Genomic DNA, 21,025 nt, shown 5'->3' with positions numbered 1-21,025 from the left:
AGGCCCACAGACTTCTTAAAATGTTAAAAAAAATGTCAGACCATAGTCTTAAAATTTATCACTTATAAGATGCATCTCAATTTCAGAGATGTTAAAATGGGAATAAATCTTTCTTATAGTAAATGAAGTATCTTATAGCACTGTGATCTAAATCAATATACAGAGTACTGACTAGATATGCAATTTTTTAAAAAAACTGAGCCTGCATTAAACTTTTAAACGTTCTCACGCAACTGAATGACAAATTTTCAAAAGGAGCAACCTTATTATGACATCACCTGGTTTATCTAGTGGATGAGCAAACAGATACAACATTTGAAGCAAATATTTCCCTGGTTGTGCATTTGTGTGTTTATGTATGTGTGTATAATACAGTCAATCAGACATCTACTTTGATTATAATTATTTTACTTCTAGGAGACAAGAAGGGTGAGATCTGTGACTCATAATATGAAACTGATTAATGATTATTATTCTAGCAGGGACATCTTGACAAGGCTTCCTGGTATTTAAATTCACTGTCAGGGAGTAGAATTAGACATCTTATTATCAGAGAACCTCCTTGTTCGACTTATCAAAAACAGCAAGCAACTACTTCTGTGACTGTCATCTTACGCTGCTTTGTGTTTATTCCCACTGCACGTGCCACCACCTGACACACTACATATTTACTTAATTATTGTCAGTTTCTCCCTACTGAATTCATGTTGCATGAGGACAAGTCCTTCGTTTTATTCATTGCTGTATCCCCAGTTAGAACAGTGCCTACCACATACTGGTACTCAATAAACACTTGTTGACTGTTGAATAAAGAAAGGCTCAAAATTTAGGAAAATTTAACAAATTAAAGACAATCTGAATATGAGTAACTCTGAGAAAAAATAATTTCTTCAGCATATATGCCAGGCTGAATAAAGGCAAACTGTGAGCAACCAATAAACTCCTGAAAGTGGGTGGCTGTTAATACAGGCTGTGTCCCCCATACACAGCCAGATGCTGGGCAAACCATTAGGCACCACAGTAAGTACAGATGGAGCCAGTGAATAACAGTGAATAACACCGATGTCTGAAATGAATAAGTCAGTAGTCATTTTACATGTACCTCTTTCAGTTTTTAATCTGTCAAGGACTTCAGTTTTGTCTGTTAAGTCGCATTTTAAGGCAGTCTCGAGTTGAGCAATCTGTACTTTCAGCTGCTGTTCCTTTAACTTCCATTGCTCTTCATGGGCAGCACTGAAGGCACTGCAAAACACACGTGACATTCAAGGAAAGCTTGGAAATCAGCTTCAACCGAAAATAATAAAGAGAAAAGCTTTTAGCGGCACAGAGACCACTGTCATCATGTCTTAGGAATTAAGTAAACATATGCTGGTCTGCTGCTGTTGAAACCAAGGCGCCTTTCTCAGGCTGCGGTTAGGGAACATGAAAGACTTTGTGGGATGAGCAAAGGAACTGGCCTTAATTTAGAGCTCTAAAGTCAGAAAAGTTGGCAGTGTGCAGCTTTTGTGGGACTAGTAAAGGAATTCAGATACTGTACATACTCCAGAGGAATCCACAATCCTAAACCTCAGCAATCGACGTCGGACAAAACCAATGCCTCCCACGTACAAACCCTCTTACTAGAAGAAAAGGGACTCTCCACCTGATCTTTAATTCTAGAATCTGAAACTTTTAAAGAGTCTTTGATAATAACATAGTCACAAAACACTGGCCACGAAATGATAGCATAGTGAACTGCAAGACGGCAATTTAATATTAAGAAGTGGTGATAATGTGGTTTTTGTCCTAAAAAACAAAGAGCAATAGGCTGAGAACAGTTTTACTTGCAACACATGATTGGGATGAAAACCCAATAAGAACACCCTGAGAAAAACGATGAAGATAGAGTTTTTATTCTTCAATAAATGCGTAGCAGTTTAAACTATCGTTAAAATCTACTAACAATCAAGACCCTGCAAACCAGAAGAACCAGTTGAAAAAGAACTAAATGGTATGCAGAAGGTATACACTCGACGTTCATTTAGGCCAGTAATTCCCAGAGGCTGGCCTAAACTAAATACTGGTGCTAGACCAGCTGCACTAGGAACACTTAGGACATTTAAAGATAAAGATCCTGGGGCCCAGGAATTTGGAGTTCTATAAAACTCTGCAGGTGATAGCCAGGTTTTGCAAAAACTGATCTTGGTCTGTATTTCAGCAGAAAACTATTATCTGTGAAGCTTGATATGACTGAATAATCATCAGCAGCTTTCACCCTTCTACTTATTTCAAACCCAGCAAATGAAACAAAAATTTATAAAATCTGGTTTTGTGCTGATGATGAAGTAAATGGAAAAGAAACTTGTTATTGAAAATTGCCCTTAATGTTGCTCCCAGCTAGTCCTGAGGTTTTATTCCAAAAGAGATACTTTTCTGGGAGCCATAGCTTTCAAAAGAACAAAATTCTGTATTCATTTTACATGTTGAGTGTTTTTACTGCATTTAAAATAACATGACCTTAAAAATAAATGGAATTCTAGAAGTTTCTCTAAATATGACATCTGTTTCTTCTCTCAATGTTCTCATTTCACATATGGAACTTTAGAAAATACATGGATCTGATATACCAATATTTTAAATTAATTTTATCAAAAGTACAAACACCTAAATGAAATCTGAATAAAATACATACTTTAAATACTAAAGTAAAAAATATTCCTTTACACTTTTATTTTTAAATAAAGAACAAACATAATGTCTGTGTCTGGTCAAATTACATATACCAAACACATACATATATATGCATGTGAGTGTGCACGTGTGTGCGTGTATCTTGTATTATTAAAAACATGTACTACCCGGAAAAAAAATTAGCATGATGGAATAGGCACAACTATACATTATATCAGATGCCAAAAATTAGAAACAGTAGTGTTCCAATAGCATTAGTACCAGCAAAAAGATCACCAACAGTTAATCTGGCAGAAACATCAGAAGCTGTGTGTGTTTAAATTAAGAACAATTTAGCAGCCTGGTTTTTCCAAACCCACAAAATACTAGTGTAAATCAGCGTAAGTCAATCTGAATTTAGTCCACGGCTATCTTCCCTCTAAATTTAGGATTACATTCCACTGGAGTTTCATGAGGAATTCCTTTTGAATTTACTGTATTCCTCTATGCTTGGAGCCATCTGTGTAACTATAAATGGTGAACCACATCTGGCTCCATTTTCTTTGTAAAGGCTGTGTACATGATTAAATCTGCATTGGAGAACAGTCTTTGAGAACCTTTTATTCATGAAAATGTTTTTGTACGTTGCCTACAGTGACAACCGAGGAGGGATCATAGTTGGTCTCTGTGCACATTTCATCGTCACATTATGTCACAGGAGTGATAAAATGTCCATCTGCAGTAGAAGGCTCACTGGTGCCTACGGTCACTGGCACGTCCACTGGCAGTCATGGGTCAGTGTACTCTAAATACACACCCTTGATCAACAACATGATAAGACTGAAATAAGAGCTGAAGAATTCATCTCCACCCTAAGGTCTTTTCTCTTACAGAAGAAATTCCATTTATTCCAACATTCAAGGGCATCCTAACGTGAAAGATAGGGAAGAAGCTCTAAATCATGCATCAAGAAATCCATAGGTACTTTAGTTAGGGCCTAATGGAAATTAAATGCATATTTACATTGGGACATTTCACTTACTGAAGGAAAAATGATGCCCCAAATGTACTTGGTTTGATTTCTGGGAAGCACAGAGTGCTCATATTTGATCATACGAGCTTTCATGATTCCTAGAAGATTGTAGGGGACAGGTGCTCACTTTATAGAAATGGAGCACAGAGAGACTACGGGTAGTTGGCAGTGCTCCTTTAAATTTTGAATATTAGATGACTATCACATTGTAAACACTCAATTCACCCAATTCTTAAAATGGCTTATATCATCTTCAAAAACTAGATCAATGTTCAAAAAATGGGCAGAGGAAATGAACAGACACTTCTCCAAAGAAGATATACAGATGGCCAATAGGCACATGAAAAGATGTTCAACATCACTAATCATCAGGGAAATGCAAATCAAAACAACACTGAGATATCACCTCACACCCGTTAGAATGGCTATAATCACCAAGACAAAAAACAACAAATGTTGGAGAGGATGTGGAGAAACAGGAACCCTCATACACAGCTGTTGGGAATGCAAACTGGTGCAGCCTCTATGGAAAACGGTATGGAGATTCCTCAAAGAATTAAAAATAGAAATACCCTATGATCCAGCTATCCCATTACTGGGAATCTATCCAACGAACCTGAAATCAACAATCCAAAGAGGCTTATGCACCCCTATGTTCATTGCAGCATTATTCACTACAGCCAAGAAGTGGAAGCAACCTAAATGTCCCTCGACTGATGATTGGATCGAGAAGACGTGGTATATATATATACACAATGGAATACTACTCAGCCATAAAAAAAGACAAAATCATCCCATTTGCAACAACATGGATGGGCCTGGAGGGTATTATGTTAAGCAAAATAAGCCAGAAAGAGAAAGATAAACACTGTATGATCTCACTCATACGTGGAATATAAACCAACACACGGACAGAGAAAACTGTATTGTGGTTACCAGGGGCAATGAGGGTAGAGGGTGGGCACAAGGGGTGAAGGGAGACATATATATGGTGATGGACAAACAAAAATATACAACCCAAAATTTCACAATGTTATAAACTATTAAAACATCAATAAAAATAAATAAATAAAAATTTTAAAAAATGTGAAAAAAAAAACTAGATCAATGATTTTTTTTTTGTTTAATAGGCATTAGATTAGTGTCTCTCAGGGAGTTAGTACCTTAAAATCACCTTTAACAGATTCTCTGGATCCAATCTCAAATTGACTGACCCTGAATAGGATGGTGGTGGGGCGTGGGGAGGAGGGCACGTGGGGAGGTTCCAGAGGGTTGGTGAAACCTACATTTTGCTGTTTTCCAGGTTATTCACATACATTATAGCTGAAGGACTATTGCATTCATCAGTTACATCACTCTACAACTATACTAACTTCAAAAATGGGACACAGCTTTACTATATTACAGTATAGAGTTTCTCTCTGACCAAATAGAAAGATTTAATGGCAAAAAATTTATTCTGAATTTTAAATTGAACATTTCTTAAAGTTATACTTATTTCTTGGCATTGTATCAAAAACATTTTAGCATATTAAAAAAGGCTCATACCAAATACTAACATGAGGGTTTTATCTTACCAGATGATTCTCTAATATGTCATATGTCAAGCAATAAACACATTTAAAATTTCATTTGAAAAAGGAAGATGAGAATGCAATCTGCAAATCATTTTTTTCTCCTGAAAATGAGCCAATTTTGAATAACAAACAAATGCTCTCCTTTTAAAAACATGCTATCACTATGACTAACCAAACAGAGTATATGTAGTTTTTGATGAGCATTAGTTGTTGGCAATGATGAGTAACAGTGCAAAGAAACACAAGAGCTGTAAAGAATCTTGGGGCAATGTTGATTTTTGTAGAGTTTCTCCAACTATGCTTCTGAAAACATATTATATATTTAAAAAATTGTACTAGAGAATTTTATAGTTCTGTTTACTACCATGTGTGCCGGTTGGGTTTTGTGCTTAAGTGACATTAATTTTCTTCTGACAAAATGTTTTGACACTCATTAAACACATTTACTTCCAGACACCTCACACAAAATTCAAGGGTAAACAGCATAATGAAGTCTGTTTTTAATGTGACAGGAAAAAAATGTAGCTCAAGAATAAAACATTAAAAACAAACCCTTCAAAGTCAGATGTACACTCTTAGATCATCTTCTAATATGGAAAGATAAAGTTTCATGGTGATATAATAAATATGAGAAAAACATGTCTTTCTGAAAACTCCCTGTCTGCATTATTCCCCAGCTAAGTTTAATGTTTTTTATTCCAAGAAAGTATGTTCAGTAAATCCACAAATTGGAGGGAAGAAGCAAATGTGTAAGTAATGGCCAAATGGCACTTAAGAATATTCTTGTATTAAGACCATTTTAGATTATTTGAAATTATAAGACGTTGAAGATAAATATAAATCAATAAAAACTTCTCAATGTATGACAGTTTTGTTATTCCATGAAGGTTTCCCTTTCACATTTATAATTTTCCAATGCAATTAAAATCAAAGAGAGAGTGACGCACATGGGAAAAAGTTCAACTAAAACTGGGTTTTAGTTCTATACTGGAGTCTTCGCAATGCCATGTGACTCTGTACAAGTCTCTTCATTCTTCTTGAGTCCCAATTCCCTCATTTATAAAATATGGGGATAACATTATTTTCTCTGTAATATAATAGGGTGGTTGTGTGATCTGTTTACCGAAATTTAAATTTTTGAAACACATAACTACCAAATACTTAGATATATATCAATATAAACCTATGAACTGTTCTATAGAGATGGAAATATAAAACAGGAGGTATAATAAATGCTTTAGGTAAAAATAATTAGGGCTGGTGAGAGAGGAACTAGAACCAAGCACCAAGGCCAAATGATTTGGACGGGGGTCCAAGGCAAATCCCACATAAAGATTTTTAGCCAGTCCCTCCTTGCTGGAGAGCCCCAGATATTTTAACTGATGTCGGAACCTACTATTGCTAACCCATATAATGAGCCACTGTGCAAGGATAATCAACACCAGTAGGTAAACAACATAGATAATCTATACCACTGGAGTGATGCTTGATATTAATTCAGGTATCTTTTCAAAGTAAAACAAAATAATAAGCATATCTCCACACTCTTTAGGTATGATTTGTTTACCAAATGTAAATTTAGTTTACAAACATACAAAACATAAAACATACAGTTAAAAAGGTAAAGATATATCTGTAGATCAGATGGCTACTTTCTGATGTTTCAGAATATGATCAATAGAAGCAATTGTTGAATATCAGCTCTAACATATATTTCACTATGTATTAAATTTATTTTCATGTAAACCTGCATCATTTATCAGTATCGTATACTGAAAAGACTTAAAAATACACACACACACACACACACACAGATATCTGTATCACTTAACTAAACTTAGCTGTGGAGTAGAATTTTGCTTCTAGCATTACAAGAAGGGATTAATTTTTAAAATACCACAATTATGAAGCAGATTAAAAACCAAAATTGGAGCAGCTCTTTACAATTTATCTTGAAATGTGGAAGGAACAAGGGCCTGGAGAGACCAAGAGAGATTCAAATACAAGCTCTATTCCTTCATAGCCTTAAGAATGCAGGCAAGTTACTTAATTCTGTTTTATTTTCATTGTCTGCAAAACAGGCATTTACAATACCTACATTCCCAGGTTGTCGTGAGGAATTATAATAACATATGTAGAGTATTTAGCACGGTGCCTGCCAGCCTACAGTTTGTGTTCAATAAATGACAGCAGTTGTTCCTGGCAACAAAGCAATATGGCTTTCTCAGTAACAGGCCACCACTCAGGTTAAAGAACTTATTACCAATGCTTAAAAAAGCTTATTTTTCTTTTCTAATACGTACATATTTCTTACAATCATCTGCTGCTAATTCTTTAATCAATATTAGATATTCTGACATCCAATGCTTTGACATACAAGATCTCTTATAAGAGAATGAGAGAACACATGGAATCATGATTTACCTGTTATAAAGTTTATCATAGTTTTCCTTTAAAAGTTCCCGTTCCTTTTCTAAATCATTAATTCTATCCTGTAGCTAAAATAAAAAGAAAATTACACGTTAGGTCATTATCATATAAAACCTCAAGGGGTGAAAGAAAAAACATGAGAGGAGGCTAACATGTTTCAGTCTTGATTTCTAAATTGCAGCTTCGAACTAGGCCACTTACATTGTTTGTGTGTAATTTAGCATTGATGTTTTCCAAGTTGTTAAGTAAACACGAAATTAATATTTCTGTTTTAATTTAGTAGAGACGTATGCACTGTTTTATGGCAACGTGTGCCAAAACTCAATAAAGAATGTGTTAAAAGCTTGCTGTTAAGTCTGGGGAAACACAGTATTTTTTACTTTCCTCTCTGATGAATTCCATCATTATATTCATTTTGTATTAATTTCCAATTGGCCCATAAAAAATAAAAGGATTGATTTTTCTTTTGGTTCATCGTTCAAGCAAACTGTGTCAATCACTATTTACTCTGAAGACACAATTTCTCATGTTACCTACAATTTACAAAAAGCCAGTAGCACATCTTTTAAGTAAATGAATGAATAAATAAAATTGTATACCTTGCTTTATCCCACTGAATAATACCTTTAGAAATAAACTCAGGGTAATAATTATATCTTTATGACTAAAATGTAGCTTTCTGAATTTACTTCTGGTATTTATGCTTAAGTTTTATTCACCAGTATATTTTGTAGTCACAACCTTTTCCCGTGAATCAGAGTACTCTTAAAATTCATTACCATTCTCAAAATTCTCTTTTGATGCTAATATGAGACACAGTAAAAGCTTCTCCCAAGATCAGAATAGAATCTAAGCATCTTATTTCATTTCCATTCTCTTTAAGAACAAGTTTAACAGACTACAGGAAAAGATTGTGCTAGCTGGGAGACATGAGTAGCAACAATAACAGGAGGATGAGTTTTCAAATAATTTCCTAGAAAAAAAATTAAATAATTTCACAAAATCGCTGACGTTGCAGAACAGAACAGTCTTCTCCTCAGACACAGATAGATTCCTATAACTTTCTTTTGGTGGCTTAAACGTCTAATAAGATGTTAAGGGTGAGAAAGTTAAGTTCCACAGGTAATCTGGCGTCAGTTTCCAAATGTCATGTTTTCTTTTCCCTCCAGGATCCTAATCCTTTAGAAAGATAGTGGATCTCAGCCCATCTGCAAGTATTTTTAAGCACTGATTTGCCATGCACATAATATACTGACTATATTGGGCTGTGCTTATTCAAGTACCATGTATGCAGTTTAGAATTTTTAAATAAATACATTTGAAATGTCTCTATTTTACTTTTTCAGCACGGTTACAGAGAAGTTTTAACGCCACAGGTGGCTAGGCTCTTTGGGGGCTCACCTCTTCTATCTTTCTTTCAGAAAACGTCACGGAGTGTAACTGTTTCTCAAGACGGCAACATTTTACACGCTCCTCTTTAAGCTGCAGATTCAGCTCATCTCCATTTGCCATCAAGGCATCATGGCTGATCCTGAGAGTTCTTTGCTTCTAAAAAACAAAAAGAAAATCCTTTCAAAATTATCTTTGGATTCTGCTTTGAATAAATGATTACAATTTCATAAATGAATTTACTCCTGAAGTTCAGGTTACAGTTTATTCTTCACTTCACAATGTACATGTGCTACTTGTCCATAAGAGACACCCTTGACCTAAGTGTTTGAGGAGGAAGAACACCCAGGCTTATCTTAGCACAGAGTCACATAATGCAAACTATTTTTGTCCTTTATTTTATTCTCTCTTAGTTTTTGACTTGTTGGTAGCGACCAGTGAGCAAATTAGTTTTAGCAATTCTTTTTCCTTTTGCTGTGGCTACAGTGGTTGGATACGCTGTCTAAAAACGCTGTCGCACAGGTCAAAAATAAATGCTGACCACAGATATTCAAACGGAAAGGATCTGTCACCATACCATATAAACAGCCTTGGAAGGTTAGCTTCTAATTTTAATACAATTAAGTTAAAATTTTCAACTCAGTAAAACAGTTACTAAAGTCTTCTTAATTTTTAAAATGGCCCATTTATGACTGTTTTAAATTCAATTTTATACACTTAAATGCCACATACTTCTTTTATAAATAAAAAAAGGTGATTACACTACAGTCTTTTCATGGGAACCATACGACCATAACACGTAATGCCTCATCTGCTAATTAAAATTACTTAAGTTCTACTGAAGTTCTTCTTCAATCATTTAAAAGAAACATGGCTTCTGAACTACTTGAGTCTAGTGTTTGTTAATCTTGGTATTATTATAGAACATTATCTTTAACTAGCTTTTTCTGGGCTTCCTATCTCATTGAAGCTGTTGGTCTGAACCTCTCAAATCTCTACCCAATGTCAATCCTCAAGAGAGGTACCTGTGCTACATAGCAGACACTTGTTATGTTAGTATTTAAACAAACACCTGGCATCACCGGTAAATGGAAATCAAAATATTCAAAGTGATGAAAGAATGTAAAATCAGTTTTTAAGTCCTTTCATAATTCCTTATTTTAGAAATGGCTTTCAACTACATGTATTTTTTTGTGTGTGTGTGAGGAAGACTGGCTCTGAGCTAACATCCATTGCCAGTCCTCCTCTTTTTGCAGAGGAAGATTGGTCCTGAGCTAACATCTGTGCCCATCTTCCTCTATTTTGTATACGGGATGCTGTTACAGCACGGCTTGGTGAGTGGCGTATCAGGTGGCACCTGGGATCTGAACCTGCGAACCCTGGGCCACCGAAGTGGAGCGCACAAACTTAACCACTACGCCACCAGGCCAGCCCCGACTACATGTATTTTTAATCTCCTTCTTTTATCTATTTGCAGACAGCACTATTATTCCCACTCTCTAATTAGTCTCCTCTCTCATAAACTCTCATAGTTATATGGAAGGTAGTTATTACTCGACATTTAAGGAGGTTCCTGCAGGATGGAAAACACTATCCAGAGTATGGTTTAAAAATACTTATCTAATTCAATAGTAAATTTAGGCTTCAGATGACCCTATGCTTTACATCAATTTACTGCTTTCCTTGTCTCAATACTTCAAAGGAAGTACTGCGTAATATGAATTCTGCTCATCTGGAATGTTTTGGAGTTCATTAATTCCAGAACCCACGTTAATTATGCAGTGCCAATAAACAGGAGCCCTCTGATGGCACATCTCTGTGGGGCTACAGTCCTTGTTAAAACAACCATGGGGAAGAAGAGCCCCAAGTACGTCAACCTGAATGATTAAGATTTAAAATAAATACACTGATAGTTGACATGATGGATAGTCAAATACTTTCTGATAATGGTAGTGACAAAACAAAACAAAACATCAAAGAAAGATTTAACAAAACCTGATTACTGACCTACCTGTAACTTTCGTCTATCTTGGATATTTCATAAATGCTTAGAACTGAAGATATATGCAAATACATCTAAACCTTCAGTGCTATGTGCCCATATGAATTCAGACAAAAGGAGTTAAAAATAAATTTTCTTGGCATGAGATGACTTACGATAAATGTGTTTATAATTTTAAGATGACACAGATATTTATAAATAGTCCAAGCAGCTAGTTATTTCTTTATTAAGTTATAAACAACAAACAATAAATGAAGTAAAATTATACACACTTGAGAATAAAAAGACCAATCTAAAAATTACTTTTTAGCGTTACAACCATTCTACTTAAAAAAAATACAACTTGAACACTATTTTTGAACTTTTGTATCTATGTATCACCATAATAAAATAAATTACCACAGTACCTCTTGAAGCTGAATAAATTTTCCTTCCATTACTGAAAGAGCATTGCTTTTCTCCACTAGTTGCTTATGAAGCTTGATCATTTCTACATTGTCCCGAATGTTCGACCTTCAGTGATGTTTAAAAAAACAGAGAGTAAAAAATGCAAGGTAAAAGAAAAAAAAATCTGTGGTAGAATCACAATTTTTCCTTGAATGTTATCTAGAAACAAGTTATACACTTGCATATCAGTCACTGAGGTTTTTAGTTTATTATACACTTAGGATAGATTTATTCTTTAAAACCAACAATCATCATTCTTGAACTTGCGTCAACTCAGACTTTCAGAGTTTGAAGGGAGCCCCAAATCTGATGACTTGTCTCACATCTACAGTAACTGATAGTATGATTTGAAATCATTTTACAGTGTCCTGAAAGACAGTGCAAAAGCACATCCATCTCTAGCACAGCAATCATCCCACGACCAAACTTCAGATTTATTTTAAGGAGGACTCTCTTACAACTTTTCTCTAAATGAAAAATACGCAACGCAGCCACTCATCTTCCCACCACTCCCTCAAAATAAATGGTATCATAACATTACCATTTATTGGAGTGTCCTCCTGGAGTTTAAACTTTTCAAAATATTTCCAAAAAAAGTGACTTAGCATTTTATACTAGTAATGCCCAAAGCTGGCATCTAAATATGTTGCAGATGTGCCTTTCGCTGTAAGAGATCATTTAACGTCCACGGGTTATACAGAAACTCTATATGCTACAATGCTAGTTTGTATTTTTCCTACTGAGATTAAAGTAAATGTGGAATTTAACAGGAAGATCTTGTTAAAGGTTAATCATAGATCTAAATGAATACCTGTTTTCAAAAGGTATTCATTGTCCTGACAGAGTTCCTTCATTTAAGAGGTTTTACAGTCAAAAGTATTTTAAACATTGTGAAGCTGGGTTTTGGACTTCATTTTTTTTTAAGAAAAATAAATCTAAAAATTCTAAATTCAGAAAATTATTTCAGTATTTAAAGTAAGTAATTTTACTTCCAAAACTTATCTCGTGTACACATATTGGAAAAATTGTCACAATGCCCTACTGGAACCAGAAAACGGACTACAAAGCTCACACATCTGTAAACCAGCTGAGGACTTGAAACACTTAATTTTCCTCTTTGATATTTGAAAGTTCATTGTATTTTGGCATCGGACAGTTAGTTGTCCTCACACAGAAGATAAACAAGTCTAAGAACCTGGATCTTGCCCAGGGTACAGTCTTAACACAATGTTAAAATAATTATGTGTCTAAAACATGTTATCTAGTAGTTCTGAGCACACAGTCAACAGTACTCACTATTATTCTCCTTAGTATTATCTTTACTCACTAAAATAAATTATAATATGAAGGGAAAAATATATTTGCAATATCTAAAGAAAATATTCACTTTTTTTTCATATTTAGAAGTCAAAATATAATTTATCTGTTTTCCCCAGAATTACTTTGTTTGACTGCTCAATAGTGAGTGACATTTATTGATATGCAAGGACAGAATAGTATTCAAATAATTCAAATAGTATTCAAATCTTTCTTATATTTTCATTTATAGCTGATACTTTACTTTCTTGTTTTTAAGTATGTTAATATCTCCAAGAAGGTATATATATCTCTGAGATATATATATATTAGATATATTTTAATAATAACTATTATTTAATAATGTTAACAAAGAATTAAGCCCCAATAACCCATTCAGCCACAGGGGGTCACAGAAATAACGGGTTTTAATTTTGAATTTTCTTTGTAAGGCAAAGACTAGTAAGTATCTTTCAGAAACTTTCAGTGGTTTAATTGGTGGATGTTTTCTTGAATATTTTCCTAAACTCTTGGGAGATTAAACTTTTCAAAATACTGCTGAGAAAAGTGACTTACTATTTTATACTAACATATATATTTTAAATAATTTTTTTATAATTTTATACTAATATATATAATAATTTATTATATATGTAATATAATAATGCCCAACAAGTGGGCACAAATACAACATAAATAGTATTTAGAAAACAGCCAATAATAACGTGGTACTTTAAATAAAAAGTCAGTTCACCAGAGAGTACACCTATTATGGGACAATGCAACACCTCCAAGTCTTTAATAATTATCTTTTAAGTGTCAGTTTTAGGGGCCATATAGATAATAGTCATTATTACCACTGGATATTTTTTAGGATAACAATAGAAGGAAAGGATGACTTGCTGTTAAGCTGCAAGTGTTGAGTCAACGATATAAAGTACATAAAAGGTAAAATCAACAATGTGATGAATGTGGTCTGGCCATTAGGAAGGTGTACAATGAAAAATCATCTCAAACCTGACAATCAACTCAACATTTTTACAGAGATGAAATATGGTAAAAGAATAAGGGTCGAAGTGAGAGAGAGAAGAGGGAAGGAGACGTCACAAAAAGCTGACAAGGAACGTGAGAAGGATGCTGAAGACAAGACGGAGCTAGAGTCATTGCTAAATGGCCTGTCCAAGACCTCTATGCACATGGAGGAAGGCCTCAGGTTGGTTTCCTTGGAAGAACAGAGACAGGGCTAATTCTATAAGCAATATTTTAGGTGACCTCCATATAATATTCTCCTGCCTTGTTCCATGCATTAGTATGGGAACATCAAATCTTTAGGGTTATGACATTTTAACAGAAAGAACAACGCATAGTAAAAACATTCAGATGAACTCTGACAGTCGCGCACCAGTTCATATATGCTGCATTACGCTGGTAAAATGATCTGCAAACAGATATCAAGCTTACTAATTAAGTGCTTTGTAAAAATAAATTTCTCAAATTTTTCAACAAGGATTTTGAAAAAAACTAGGAACAATTAAGTTGAAAAAGGCAGTTTCTTTTCTTTCTTTTTTTTTTTTTACACACGTTATTTAGAATTATGATCAAATCTTCTAAAACTATGAAGAGTTGTTGGCCCATCTCTAGATTAAAAACAAACTGAAATAAATTAGATTTTATGTTGAAAAAAGTAATCCAGCTCAACAACCTATGTGCCAAGTTTCTCTCATATAATTTGAAACAGTCAAGCAATAAACTCTGAAAAAGGAATTTCTAATGGAAGCCTTGAAAACACTTGAGTCCAGCTTTGCTACTGGGTGCCATTAATAAATTCAGAAACTTAAAACCTCAGATACACTGGAGAAGGAAAAACTTTCAGTGAAGCTATGTAATGTATAGCCTAATATGAAAGCTTAAGAAGCAAAAATCTTTGCTCCAGTGCAAGTCTTTTATATTTTATTCCCCAGACACACAACTCCCTCACCCGCCCACTGCCCTCAACCCCCATCGACACTTCATTCTTTGCTACAGTAAGATTATGAATGTTAAAAAAAAAAACCTAAAATGTTATAATATAGTACTTAACACCATTTAGAAGAGAAGGCTTTAGAATATAGAAGCTAGGCTGTGAGATTCTGGAAAGTAGTTAGGTAAAATATTCATGAGATAGAATGGAGAGGCTCTTTTTTAGTAACAGTTTTAGGCTGACTAAAGTTGGGGGATAAGGTTGAAAGTAATCTTAGGACCAAAAAAACTCTACAGTTCTATTTTTTTTAACCATGGCGGACATTCTGTAAGTGTATTGTTGAAAGAAACGTAGGCCTATCATAGCTCTTATTAGGCATACACAGATAACAATCACTAGCAAGGCACCTCTTCTGAATAGGATTACAGAAGGCCGCTAGTAAATTAAATGGAATAAGCGTCACTAAAATGGCTGGAGAAAGTCTATTTGAAAGGTAATGGTTTTGCTCAAGACCGCTACTTGAGTTCATAGATGAAGACAGTGCTCCTTGATTTAAGACGGCATAAAGGAAAAAATTTGTCTGTGTACGTTTATTTGCCTCTGGATCATCTCTTTCTGGTAGTGTTGGGTCAAAATACAAATCAAACTCAGTATTTTCTTACTCTCAACACCCACAAGGAATGGAGGGGGGCAGTTATGTCGAGCTCTCTACATGCATATAATCACATTCTTATGAAAATGGAGGGAGCACACCCAAGGACTGGGGGGAGGACAGGAAGAACCCAAATCCTGGCTCATCTTCTTAAGGGGACCATTTTGATGATCCAGTTTAATAGATTTCAACTTGCAACGGGAATCTGATAATTATATTCAATATATCAAAAACCCCAATGGGAAATGTAGATTTACTGGCAATTGAGCTGCAAAAGTGAACTAAAGGTTTTGTATTGTTTTTTTTTTTTTTATAATTTTATTTATTTATTTTTTTTTTCCCCCAAAGCCCCAGTAGATAGTTGTATGTCATAGCTGCACATCCTTCTAGTTGCTGTATGTGGGACTCGGCCTCAGCATGGCTGGAGAAGCGGTACGTCAGTGCACACCCGGGATCTGAACCCAGGCAGCCAGCAGTGGAGCGCGTGCACTTAATCGCTAAGCCACCGGGCCGGCCCTGTATTGTTTTTATTTTTTGGCAGAATTACACCAAGTCACTCCAATAACAGGTTATTTTACAATTATCAGAAGCAATGATTGGCATAAGTCTTTGATGAATTAAAAAAAGGAATAAATTAATTAATAAATATTGCTTATTTAGTAGACAAAATCTTTCAGAAAAAGGTCCTTGGGGATAAAAGTGGCTGTTGTTTAAAAGGTAGGGAACCACTGACCCATTTCAACCTCTTATTTCACAGTGGAGGTAGCTACCTGAGGCTGAGAGAAGTAAAGAATTTGGCCAGAGTCCTTAAGTGAGGGAGCCAACACTAGAATCCAGTTCTAAGAGATAAGAGAGAAATTCTTTCCACTCTTCTAAGTCGCGTCCCTCCTCTGAGATGTTCTTAAGTTTTAGCTTTCCCTCCACTCTCATGTATGCACTAATAGGCTAGCTACTATTAATTGTGACAATTTCTGTGGTTTATATAAAGTGCTGGGAAAACGTCAAGCTCCTGTCACAGAAAAATCTTAGATGATATTAATAAAAAACACAAGGACAAAAGAAATGGTATTTGAGTGTGATACTTTTCACTGGGCAAATTCTAAGGTATTCAAAATGACAGTTAAGAGCTTGGTGAATATATTTTTTAAAAAAAGCAGATCACCTCCCTGTGTAATAAAATAATGTTTGCATGGTTATCCCCAGCCCCAGTTTCCCTTCCATCTGAGAACCAGATGTGCCCTCTAAATTAGGGGGCTGGGCAATTAGACAAATCCAAATTGAGGGGCATTCTGCAAACAACTATCAACGGACTGGAAAAGACTGGGGAACCACTCTAGAATAAAGGAAACCGAAAAGACATGACAAATACATGATCTTTGATTGGATACTAGATCAAAACAAAACAAAAATAGCTATTTAAAAAAACCAGGTATAGGGGCCGGCCCGGTGGCGCAAGCGGTTAAGTGTGCGCACTCCGCTGCGGTGGCCCAGGGTTCGCCGGTTTGGATCCTGGGCGCGCACTGACGCACCGCTTGGCAAGCCATGCTGTGGTGGCATCCCATATAAAGTGGAGGAAGATGGGCACGGTTGTTAGCCCAGGGCCAGTCTTCCTTGCAAAAAAAGAGGAGGATTGGCTGATGTTAGCACAGGGCTGATCTCCTCACACACACAAAAAAAGAAAACAAACCCAGATATAAATGACATTATTGGGACAACTGGGAAATTTGAATATGTACTGTGTATTAGATGATGCTACTGTATCATTCACTGTCAAATGTCTTGAATGTGACAGTCGTATTGTGGTTATGTAGGAGGATGTCCTTGTTCCTAGAAGATACTTGGAAGTATAAAGATGGTGAAATGATATATGCACCTAACTCTCAGGTGAGAGAGAGAGAGAGAGAGAGTGAGAGAGAGGGAAGGAGAGAAGGAGGGAGGGAGGAGACAAGAAGAAAGGGAGGAAGGGGGCTCACGCATGAGCATGCAGAATGCAGAACAGGCTTGTATCGTTCACAAATATGCAAAGGGGTGAAAGGTACGAGAGTGTTCACAGTACTATTCTTACAACTTTTCTGTAGGTTTGCAATTTTTCAAAATGAAAAGCTGGGGAAGAACTCAGAGTGCCAGGAAGTAATCCCATGTCTGTGCACAGAGAGGAAAGATGGAGCCCCTGGAGCCAAGCTGTTTCTTATACCGGATGGCTCCAAAAGGCCTGTTTTAAGATTTGACAGTCTGCTGTCAACCAAAGGGAAGAGGGCAAGTCAGAGTGTCAAACATTTATCGGTTAAATTTCCTCCACTGGGACATTATGGCACTTACATGATTTTTAATTAAGAAGGTAAACACCCTAACATTTACTTAAAAAAAACAGTACAAACTAGTTACACATTTGGTAAGAGTATAAATATTTTTGGAGTTGAAAAAGTCAACAAAAGGTAAAACCATTCTGATTTTAATGTTCATGTACATGTGTTCACTAGTTACTGCTTTGCATTTAATTTAAGACGGCCTTTTTAATAAGCAGAAAATGTGCATTTTATATTGTTTAAATTTTAACATGGATTTTTGTTCAAAACAACAGACATTCAGGCTACTTGTAAATGATACAAGATTTTTTGCTAATGAGGCATTATGTAGAACATATGCAAAAATCACAACTCAGTCTTCCAAAATAGACCACAATAACAGGAAAAACATGATTTTAATAAAAAAGAGCAGCACTGGGCTTTTACTTCAAAGCAATTAAGGGCTTTGGATAACCAAAAGTTTATGTCAAGCTGATGCCAAACCAAACTGGTCTATTAAACACATACTATGAAGAGTTTCTGTAATATTCTATGAAAAGGCTCTTTGCCATAAATATCAAGCAACACACTCTGAAGATTACAACTACGTTAGGTTCATGTTTGAGAACAAGGAGTCCAACATCCAGATCAGACTTCTAGAATTTCAAATCTGAAATAATGTATCCGTGAAAGAGAAGTTTAAATATGTTTTCCATTTTGTGATTTTTCTCTACAGTAAATTATACCAAGTTTTATGTTCTCCCCAACATTTTTTTCAACAGTTCTCCATTAGTCTCAAAAAAATTGCTGTTACACATAAAATTTTGAGCTATGTGTAAACATATAAGAAAAAAAGACTTGAACACCCTTATTTGAAATTATTTCTTCAGTTTTTCAACAACTATATTTCAAGAAACAAGATGCTATTCACTATAGGTACCCTTCTTTCTAAGTAAGTAATATGTAATTTTCAATTTTATAAAATCAGTGAGGTAGGAAACAAAATTGGTTTATTTCTTTGGCCTCTGCAACAAAAGTTTCTTTACCCGTAATACTCATTTTGTTTCTACTTCTGATCCCTTTTTTTTTTTTGTGAGGAAGACCAGCCCTGAGCTAACATCCATGCCAATCCTCTTTTTGCTGAGGAAGACTGGCCCTGAGCTAACATCTATTGCCAATCCTCCTCCTTTTTGTTTTTTTCCCTTTTAGTTCCCAAAGCCCCAGTAGATAGCTGTATGTCATAGCTGCACATCCTTCTAGTTGCTGTATGTGGGACGCCGCCTCAGCGTGGCCGGACGAGCGGTGCGTCGGTGTGTGCCCGGGATCTGAACCCGGGCTGCCAGTAGCAGCGTGCGCGTTCAACCGCCAAGCCACGGGCCGGCCCTCTACTTCTGATTCTTGATGTGACAAAAAATAGACTGCTATGGAGCGAATACAATAGCTCTCTGAGGAGGGCCTTAGTTCAGTTTTTAGGGTAGTCTCTTCTATTTTTATATGTTGGTGTCTCTTAACTGACAGTATTTATGGTAGAAAATATGTGTACCCTCTCTCCCTCTATTTCTTCTGCTGTTCTAGTTCTAGGATTGAAGGACTTTTGGATCTCCCTTTCAATTCACACTGAACACTTGAGTTCCTAGATGATCATATCCCTATGGAAGAAGGAACGGCCAACACAGTGTCCATCCTACTCTTTGGGAACTTAAGAAACATAACACAGAAAGTAGTCCCTGATAACCTTGTCCACAGCTGCTGAGTAAAGCTGACAGGGATGGGCTCCAAGCTTGGGCTTGGCCTAAATGCAGAATTGTTATATTCAGATTATATCTTAAATATGGCTGTTGGCAATTTACTAAGATCACCATATTCAGTGTTGGGGTCTGGGCCTTCAGCACTGTTCTTCACAAGGAACCATTTCTTGGTTTTCCATGAAGGCTAAGTCTAAATCTTCTTCCTAGAGGAAAATGGATAACTCCTAGGTATTCAAGCTGGTTCGAAGCCAGGGTTCAAATTACATCCCCTAATATAAATATAATTCTCAAAAATATTCATGTTTCTTTTGTCCTGCACCTAGAAGGGTAGATAAATGTCACTAAATATATAAAATTTCATTATATAATTTAATTTTACACATAACTTTTTAGGAACAGAAATTATTACAGATAATACTAATCTCTTAAATCTCTGAAATATAAAGCTTTTCATATATTTTTAGCCCACTTTATTTTTTTAAAACGAGTCTCATGTTATGCATCTTTTCTTAGCTTTTTCAAATATTACCGTGTAAGGTTAGTTTGTTAAAGGAGAATTAAACTCTGAATCTGAAATGAAAAACAAGTTGGTTTTTTCGTACTTGGTTTTTTCCAAATAAGAACCTAGCCACAGAAGCATGATATCATATAAATTGGAAAGGGGAAAAACAAATAGAGGATCTAGGTCTGGTTTAAAAAAACAATTGAGAGAAATAAGAGAGACATAAGAAATATAACAATCGAATGCAATGTGTAGACCTCATTTGGATTCCAATTCAAACAAACAGTAGAAAGACATCTTCAGGGAAGTTTGAATACAAACTGGTTGTTAGATGATATCAAGGAACTGCTTTAATTTTGTTAGGTGTGATAATGGCATGGTGATTATGTTAAAAAAAAATTCCTTATCAGATAGAGATCTGTACCAAAGGACAGCCTACATGCAAAAGAATGAAACTGGACTGCTATCTTACCCCATACACAAAAGTCAACTCAAAATGGATGAAAGAATTGAATGTAAGACCTGAAACCATAAAACTCCTAGAAGAAAACAAAGATGGTAAGTTCCTTGACATAGGTCTTAGTGATGATTTTTTTTTAATCTGACACCAAAAGTAAAATTAACAAAAGCAAAAATAAACAAGTGGGACTACATCAAACTAAAAAATTTCTGCACAGCAAAGGAAATCATCAACAAAATGAAAAGGCAACCTACTGAATGGGAGAAAACAACTGCGAATCATACATCTGATAAGGGGCTGATATCTAAAATGTATAAAGAACTCATACAACTCAACAGTAAAAAAATGAATCTGATTAAAAAGTGGGCAGAAAATCTGAACAGACATTTTCCGAAAGGCATACAGATGACCAACAGTTACATGAAAAGATGCTCAACACCATTAATCGTGAGAGTAATGCAAATCAAAACCACAGTGAGATATCATCTCACACTTGTTAGAATGGCTATCATCAAAAAGAAGAAATAACACAAGTGTTGGCGAGGATGTGGAGAAAAGGAAACCCTTGTACACGGGAATATAAACTGGTACAGCC

The 21,025-nt window shown here is 35.4% G+C and overlaps 1 protein-coding gene across 1 annotated transcript in view; it reads right to left on the bottom strand.

Annotated features, from left to right (window-relative positions):
- Positions 1-21,025, bottom strand: part of RPGRIP1L (RPGRIP1 like) — a 97,221-nt gene that overhangs the window by 60,973 nt on the left and 15,223 nt on the right. The window contains 4 exon segments of the mRNA XM_014788397.2: positions 1,103-1,242; positions 7,684-7,757; positions 9,091-9,237; positions 11,488-11,593. Coding sequence (XP_014643883.2) covers positions 1,103-1,242; positions 7,684-7,757; positions 9,091-9,237; positions 11,488-11,593 — 467 coding nt within the window.

The sequence above is a fragment of the Ceratotherium simum genome, chromosome 30 (genome assembly GCF_057802395.1).
Source record: "Ceratotherium simum simum isolate JZ-2026a chromosome 30, ASM5780239v1, whole genome shotgun sequence".
Classification (NCBI taxonomy): Eukaryota; Metazoa; Chordata; class Mammalia; order Perissodactyla; family Rhinocerotidae; genus Ceratotherium; species Ceratotherium simum.
The sequence above is the reverse complement of the archived record's forward strand: the minus strand, read 5'-3'. Positions and strand labels throughout refer to the sequence as shown.